An 8527-nucleotide genomic window follows, 5' to 3' on the forward strand; every position below is an offset into this window, starting at 1 on the left:
CTGATTCTCATCACCTGGAGCTTACCTATATGCCCTTCACCCTGTGTTCAGTTTAATAACTGCACGTGTATATTTATTTTTATCTCGTTAAGATAAGATAGAATAAACAAACAAAACTATATTATGGCTCCAATACAGATTTTTCAGCAACTGTGACTCACCACAATCAGGTTCTTGGGCACACAGGCATGCTTGTGCACACAAAATATTAGGCTGATTGGTCCAGTAGTATGCCAGATTAGCCGCGGAAAGACAAATACACACACACACACACACACACACACACACACAGACGACCAACACATGATTCCCTTCAGGCTAATGTCTGGCATAGATAATTAATATAACATAAAATAATTAACACATGCCCGTGAGCCTCTTCAACTCAGTAACAAGACAAACTATCCAGTAAAAAGAACTCTCAACATGACATAACTGGGACAGAAAAATCTGCCTGTGCTGGAACAGTCTTTGTACAGTACGCAATATGTATATTGTATTTTAGATTTTGCAGGGTGGGTGTTGGTGCATTTTGAGTCAGAGAGGCCTGTGGGTATTCATGAGTACCCTTATCAAATCAGATGAGTCAATGTGTGTATGCTGGCCTAAAATTACTCATTCTTGTCATTTTTACTCTACACACCTTAAAAAATAGGTTATTATATACGACTGTACAATTAACAAGCCTAAATGCTCAACAATTCCAAAGAATAAAAATCCTAATGTCTTAAATACCTAAAAGCACGGTGGATGTCCTCCGTACATACCTACTGTACATGACACACTTTCACTCCATGAAAGTAGGTCAGGCTTGTGGGCACTCAGCCCTCAGTCATGGTTAGCCCTCGACAAGGTTGAACAGATTAGACACACTAACCTTGTTTCTACTTACGGTAAATATTGGGAGGGGAAAGGACTGGGAGTAGGAATCAGAAAGGCAAACATAAGCAACAAAACCCGACTTGCTGGTTTTTGTTTTGGAGTGCTGTGTGGCAGTAAAAATGCTGCGTGGGTTGTCTTCTGCTATGTCCCACCACAGGGGATAAACCGGTTTACTTTGTTAACGTTTCATTCCCATCATTAATGTGTTGATGTGATGTGGTTTGTGGGGGCAGGGTTTCAGAGTTAGAGACACGGGAAGGCTGCTGAAAATGTGCAGGTATATAGTGTTATCTCATCATTTAATCAATGTGTAGCTCCTGTACCGAACAACTGTTATGGCTTTCTTTTTTTAATTGAATTTAATTCTAATTTTCATTGTGGAGCTAAAGCTATCAGTCAATAAACTGATTAGTTGATTGGCTGAACAGCAATGTTTTTTATTGACTTATTAATCATTTAATCCACATGCAAAATCTAAATATAATATTTCTGACCAAATACCTTGACATCAATATTGCGACGATATTGTACAGTTGTCTACTGGTTCTGTCACTAAATACTTAAAAATGATATTATTGATAAAAACTAATCATTAATGTAGATATAATGACTACGTGGGAAAAGAGAAATGAGAGAACAGCTAGAACAGTCTGGCAATTTCACAGACTTACATCCTTTTACTGTAATGATGCCTTTAAAACCAGGAGAGGACAACACTTGATAAGACGATATCCAAAATCTAAGACGATATCTAGTCTCATATCACAACAGATCTAGTTTTGATATATTGCCCAGCCCTAATGTCAAATATACACTGCTTCCACGTTCCTACTCCAGAGGTGCCATTTTTCTAAAGGCGGACCTGTCAGTCTAGGTGTCAGTCTTCTCTACAAATTCTGATGTAAAACTTTTTCACTATATCTCGTGAAACTCTTGTGGTTTCATTCATATCAATGGTACCTTTGGCAACAGGAGCAATCCCTTTTTGTTCTGGTTACATGTTCAACACACAGTTGCTGAAGACAAAAGTTTAGCTTAGACTCGTTGTTAGGGGGTGATCACACAGAAATGAGACGGTAGAGACGCGGACGCTTCAAAGACGCTTGAAATGCTGGAAGCGCTTATTCAATGTGCGCTAGCTACTGGCGTCTGACGCTCAAAAAGTTGAAAATATTTTAACTTTCCAGCGTCTACGCACGTCTAAAAAGAAGCGTCTACAAAAACACGCGTCTAAAAAGACGCCGGAAAAACGCCCGTCTAAAAAGACGCTTGAATGCCGGTCAGACGCGCTGTATCATAGGAAAACAATGGTTTTACTGGCGTCGTGTTTCTAGCGTTTCATCTCGGTGTGATCACCCCCTTAGTCGTTACAGACACGGACAGTGCAACAGGTACCAGAGCTCTGCAAAGACATTTTTAGAAAATACTAAGTTAACATTGGTTAAATATTTGTTAAAGAATAAATCAGTATTTGCTAAACTGAAGGCAAATTACTTACAAAAAGAACCAGCCACCAAGAGTAGCCACTGGGACTAACCACAGAGAGTCTATGGGACTAACTAGCTTACTGCTACTTCCGCTATCTCACAGGAAGTTGCGCACACAGTCATTTCTACAGTAGTGCCCTCAGGAATAAGGTGGATAAAAGGCCGCGTGCTCCACGTTTTATTTCCCAATTGCCCTTGGAAAGAAGAATAGAGTACTGTATACAAACTGTTACCACTGGAAATCGCCGGTTTCGGTTCAACATCGGAAGTTGCACCCATGATTCGCACAAGGTGTCATGGTGGCTAGGAATAAGGTGGACACATCCTTGTAGAGGAGGCTCTCTATATAGACATGAACGGCTCATTCTAAGATAACAAAAACACAACAATTCTTATTTTCAGTTGATTATACACTGAAGAAAACATTAACATGTCCATTTCTGCCAATCCTACACACTGAACCTTTAAACTGAAACTACAACTAGTGCTGTCCTTCTCTTTTAATCTTTCCATGACAAATATCATTTGACCTTCTATTCATAAATGTAATGTTTCACAAGAAAAGTGTGGACCAATATGTCCAAGTTGCCTGTAAGACAATATCCAGGGCTTTAAATCTCACAGTCAACGTTCCCCTCTCTGCGCATGCGCTCTCCGGAATAATGAGTCGATTTGGGTTTTATTTCATTTTTCTCTTCTTGTTGTATAAAAGTCCGAGTTTGATCCTTTTCTTGTGTTTCGCCATTTATGTTTACATCCATTACAGGACGCGATAGACGAAAGAAAACCAGAGGGGAATAATTATAAGAGGTGAAATGATGATGGCTCGTGATATCTTATCATTTGACAGTTGGATGTTTGGTATCACCAAGATTTCTTATGGGTTTACAAACACGTCATGAGATGTCTCGTCTCGTCCTTGTCTCTGCAGCTCTGTGTGGCGTCAATCTGAGGTGATGGACTGTGCTGTTCCCGTCTCGGAGGTCGTCCACAGAAACATAAGCAAGACACCGGAGCTGGAGGCGCGGTTACGTTCGCGAGCTGCGATAAGACGCACGAGATGTGTGATAAGAGACTGTTATAAACACACAGAGAGAGGATGTCTGCAAACAGCCTCAACGAAGGATTCAGCGACACAGCCGGTAAGATTCATTTGTTTTTACTCACCTGCTCCAACAGGTGAAATAGTCACTTCCCATGTTTGTGTGCATGTTTACTTTTATTACTCTACTAATTTATTCACTTCACTTTATTCTTACTCATCATATTTTCTACATTACCTTATCTACTCTACCTCACCCAGTAATGGAAAGTGAACACATTTGATCAATTAATTTACTTCAAAACAATTACTTTAATTAATTAATTTGGATCCCCATTAGGCACTACCAAGGCAGACAAAGACAACAAATAAAACTGCAAAACCAAAAATTTAAAAAACTAAACAAAACGAAAATAAACAGACAAGTCCATTAGATTAACCGCAAAATAGTCAGAAAATAATAATTATAGTAATAATAATAAGGATTTTACAGCTCAAAGCTAATTACAGTACTACTAAAAACAGCATATACAGTGATTGAGAGAGTTAAAGACCAGGAGAGTTTCACATTAAGGTTCATACAGTCAGGCATCATGTAACAAACCCTATGTGTGAGGCGCTGGTGTTCTGTGCCATCAGGTATCTCTTCAACCTCTTTTTAAAAACAGCTGCACTTGTTGCATGTATAATGTCTGATGGCAAACCATTCCATAATTTCATTTGTTTTTGAAACAGGAAGTGAAAAACAACCTCTTGCCGCATGCCTAGTATTCATTTTATAGTTGTTGCTAAAAGAAAAAAATGGTAAAGGATAGCTGGGGATTTGGACGATGAAATATTTCTCATAAAACAGAGCAAAGAAATAACCATCTTGTCCTTCACCAATGCCCGACCTAAGGTGGTATGCATTCTAATGATATTAGCTCTTCTGTTACAGTTTAGGGCGAGTCGTGCAGCTCTCTAGTTTCCTGAAATTTCATCAAAATCCGTTCATAACTTTTTGAGTTATTTTGCAGACAAACAGACCAACGCCGGCTTAAACATAACCCCCTTGGCCGAGGTAATTATGGTTCCTTTTGCTCCACTGCATTCATCAGCTTTATAATTTAGAAGCCTATAGTTAGAATATAAAATGTGATAGCAGGTAAATGCACAGCACTGCAACCACCTAAATTTGCACTCCCATCATAAGCATAATAGTAAACTTTATTTATATAGCAAATTTCAAAACAGTTACAAAGTGCTGTACAATAAACTAAACACAATTAAAACACAAGAAGAATAAAACAAATAACATGTCATAAAATGCCATCTAGTAAAAAATAAAATAGACAGTCAGCTCAGGTAAAGTCAGGATATGATTTCTGATAGAAGTATGTTTTCAGGAGAGACTTAAACGAAGCCAGTGACTCAGACAGCCTTACATCCTCGGGCAGGTCAATCCAGAGCTAAAACAGCATAAAATAATAATAATAATTATAATAATAATAATGATAATGGAGTTGTATTTTTCTTGGTATTTTTATCACAAATAAACTGTAAACTAAACTGACTGGAGCTGACTTATGTGAGTAAAGTTCTAGTTCTACACAAAGTCACACTTGCTTATTGTGGAAGTAATCATATATTTTGTTCCAGTGTGTAACCTAGTGTTTTGTTGTCTTCTCCACAGTTCTCCTCTGACAACACTTAGCAGCGACCCTGCCTGTGTGTTCAGCTGTACAGACTGTTTGTACCAATGGGTGTCTCACTGTCAGTTCGGCTGTACAGCAGGGCAGACAATAGCCCTCCCTCCTCTTCATCAGCTTTCCCTCCACTGGCTGTCCCCACATCCTCTCGTCTGGCTGTCACTCTGAACTCCTCTCCTGTTGCTCCGGGAGACAGTCGTTCACACTGGAGCTCGGTCCACCGCTCTCCTCACTTCCTACTGTCTGCCTGCAAACAGGAAGTGACACGATCACCCGCTGAGCTGAGCAGCGACGGGGTGAGGGCAGAGATGGGGGTGAAAAGCGGGCTTCATGTTTGGGAGGTGTTGTGGAGTCCCGACCACAGAGGGAGTCATGCTGTCATGGGCATCTCTATGCAGAGCTGCCCTCTGCAGGCCTCAGGGTACACTGTGCTGATTGGTGGAGACTCACAGTCCTGGGGCTGGGAACTCAAAACCAATCAGCTGTGGCATGCTGGACAGAGACTGGGACTTTACCCAGGAACAAGAACGAGGTGCCACTCTGAGGCCGCTGAGGACTTAAGCACACAGTCTTCCACTTCATTACACACAAAAGTGGCAAGGACACCTCTCCCAATCCCTGAGCGCGTCTTGTTGGTCCTGGATGCCGATGCAGGAACTCTGGGATTTGTTGTTGATGGCAGCTATGTTGGCGTAGCCTTTAGAGACCTTCCTCGTGGAGTGGAGCTGTTCCCAGCAGTGAGCAGCGTGAGAGGAGGAGCCAGCATACGACTACGATACTTGAACGGTGCCACACGTGAGTGTCTGATGTGAACATAAATCTGCTTTGATAAAATACTTGGGTTTTATAAGACACATAAACTTACAGAGTTTTTCTTTGTCTCTCCTTCCCAGGTGATCCCCCTGCACTGATGGCTTTATGTGGACTGTCAATTCGCCAGCTTTTAGGGGAACAGAGGCAGAATCAAATTGGCAAGCTGCCTCTACCCTTTCGTCTCCAGCACTACCTGATTTCTAGTCAATAATGTACACTTACACTTGTGCACACATACACACAATAGGAAACAGTTTGACAGTCACTTAAGTGTTATAGACCGAAACACAATGTTTATTTACAATAATGTACAGGTAGAAAACCCTTGTGTCAAATTCATAAAGTCAAATGGCACTGAGTGAACGCTGCCTCAGTTAGTTTTTAGCCACCTAAAAAAGAGGCCTACCAAAAAAATATAAATATCAGTTTAGGTGTACGTTACATTTAGAGTATTTCACCACTTTAGCTTGCCATCAGACAGCCTTTTGGGAGAAGAACTGAAGCCGTTAAGTCAAAGCCCTCAGACCCCATCGACAAAATGAGTAGTTTTACTTAGCAGAACTGATTGCTGGTCTTCCACAGCCTCGATTTGTTAGTGCGTAAGATAAAGCGGCGCAAATATTCACTCACTTTTACACTGATACTGATTTTTTTGATGGTTAAATACCTTTTGCTGCGGCCCTGTCCACAGCATTACATTACTTATCTTCCTTGCCAGTAGATTTGCTTTATCAAAGACACTATTGAAGCAACAAAGTACATAAAATACGCACAGCAGACATGTCAGATAGGTCTGACCACCATGTTTAACTACATATATATATATCTTTAAATAATTTATTTAAGGCAGGAAATGCATTTTCTTCTTATCTCCGCAATTGAAATCTGTGTGATTGTTGTGTTAGCGTCACAGTGATTCGGTCGATATGAAAAGTGATGCACTGCTTTCTTCCACCTCCACAACATTTCCAGACTCCACCCGTCACTGTCCCAGTCCAGCACTGAGGTCTTGGTCCATACATTTGTCACATCACGTATTGACTAATGTAATGCAGTACTCTCTGGCCTTCCCACCAAACTCATTACCAGGCTTCAAATCATTCAAAACTCTGCTGCTTGGATCATTAACTGCACCAAATCATCCGACCACATCACCTTCATTCTCATCCAACTACACTGGCTCTCTGTTCAGTACTGGATTGATTACAAAAACCTTCTGCTCAACAGCATAACATCCTTCAAATCCCGTCTCAAAACCCACCTGATCAAAATGGCCTATGCACTTTAACACTGTCTGTACCCTCTGCAACCCCAATTATTACATCCATGTGATATTATTGCCAGACAAATGTATTTATTATTCATTTTATTTATTACAATAGTTCACTGCTGAGATTTTGACATGTTTCTGTAAACTACAAAAGCTTTAAATCATTCACAGTGAGCTGAGAGGAATTTAAAGGCACTCCTGACTTGTGGAGTGTCTCTTTAACTCTGTTTCTTTCTTTGTGTGTAAAATAAATGGCCACCGTTTAAATCTAACATCATTATTGCTGTTTCAATCCTTTTGTGAATGTTAGAAGGAGGGAGAATAAGATCAGTTCAGTTGTCTTGTTTGGTGACATGGATGCTTTTAGAGGCTTTTAGAAAACATACATCACATTCAGGAGAAAATTATTATGAAGAAAGAGTGACTGTCGCTGTTCCTGCAAAACAACAAACATTAAGCTAAAACCTTTCCCTGCAGGGGGTTATATAAATGCCCATTTGCTTTCACTGACTGAAAACCTGCCTGATATACAGGTGGAAGAAATAACAGAATAATACTGACAACATTTTACAACATATCCTGCTATCATGAGTGTCATCACAGCTGCCTTTTATTTTATATTAATTTCATAATTTATTTGACTACCCATTTATATGTCAAACCCATTTTAAACTGCTTTTAGTTTTCATTTTGTATTATTTTTTATATGTGTGTAAAAATATTAATAAACATATTGTTAAAAACCCTCTGTCAGTTATAAAACTGTCATAAACTCATTGGTGATTCTTAAATGACATGATACAGTTGCTTATTTTATTTATTAATAGCTCCCAAGCAACACTATGAATGAACTGGATTTGGGTATTCCTCTATATTGCTCAATGATAACAATCTGTCTCAACTCAGCATCTTTAAATGAGCATCTGCGTGGTTAGATTTAAGATGACTCATATTCTTGGCTGCTCGTTCAGCTGCTACTGTGCCAAGTACATTAAAATAAATAACATTTTAATTAAAGTATTTAACATGTTTTCCCAACGGCCAGCCTTTAGAAGGTGAGAAGTATACATTCAGTCTACCAGCTATGAAAAATATTTATTGAATGGCAATATCACAATGCAAAAACTGGATGAATTAGGAGGTCCTGAATTAAACTGTTGTCGGAGGTGGAAAGGGACTATTCCTGAGTATTTCAAGACTTACTTTTTAAGCCAAGTCACAGGTTCATTCTTATTCAACTCGTCACTCTGCAGATGTTCATCCTCCTAAATTTCTCACTTGCAGAGGTCAATTTTTAATAATATTTAGAGGTGCCAATTCACTGAATGGTTTTACCTGGCAAAAA

At 39.6% G+C, this 8527-nt stretch overlaps 1 protein-coding gene across 3 annotated transcripts; it reads left to right on the forward strand.

Annotated features, from left to right (window-relative positions):
• Positions 1-3031: 3031 nt before the first annotated feature.
• On the forward strand, positions 3032-7835 carry si:ch1073-228j22.2 (SPRY domain-containing SOCS box protein 4). 3 transcript variants are annotated; one of them, XM_050046808.1, is made up of 4 exons: positions 3032-3179; positions 3301-3511; positions 5084-5894; positions 5993-7835. In XM_050046808.1, the coding sequence occupies exons 3-4, from the start codon at positions 5150-5152 to the stop codon at positions 6121-6123; spliced, it is 876 nt and encodes a 291-aa protein (XP_049902765.1). In that variant the 5' UTR covers positions 3032-3179; positions 3301-3511; positions 5084-5149; the 3' UTR covers positions 6124-7835. The 3 variants fall into 3 exon arrangements, with proteins under 3 accessions (XP_049902765.1, XP_049902764.1, XP_049902766.1); XM_050046807.1 differs by having other exon boundaries at positions 3032-3511; XM_050046809.1 differs by lacking the exons at positions 3032-3179; positions 3301-3511 and adding an exon at positions 4942-4978.
• Positions 7836-8527: the final 692 nt, after the last annotated feature.

Source organism: Epinephelus moara, chromosome 6 (assembly GCF_006386435.1).
Source record: "Epinephelus moara isolate mb chromosome 6, YSFRI_EMoa_1.0, whole genome shotgun sequence".
Taxonomy (NCBI): domain Eukaryota; kingdom Metazoa; phylum Chordata; class Actinopteri; order Perciformes; family Serranidae; genus Epinephelus; species Epinephelus moara.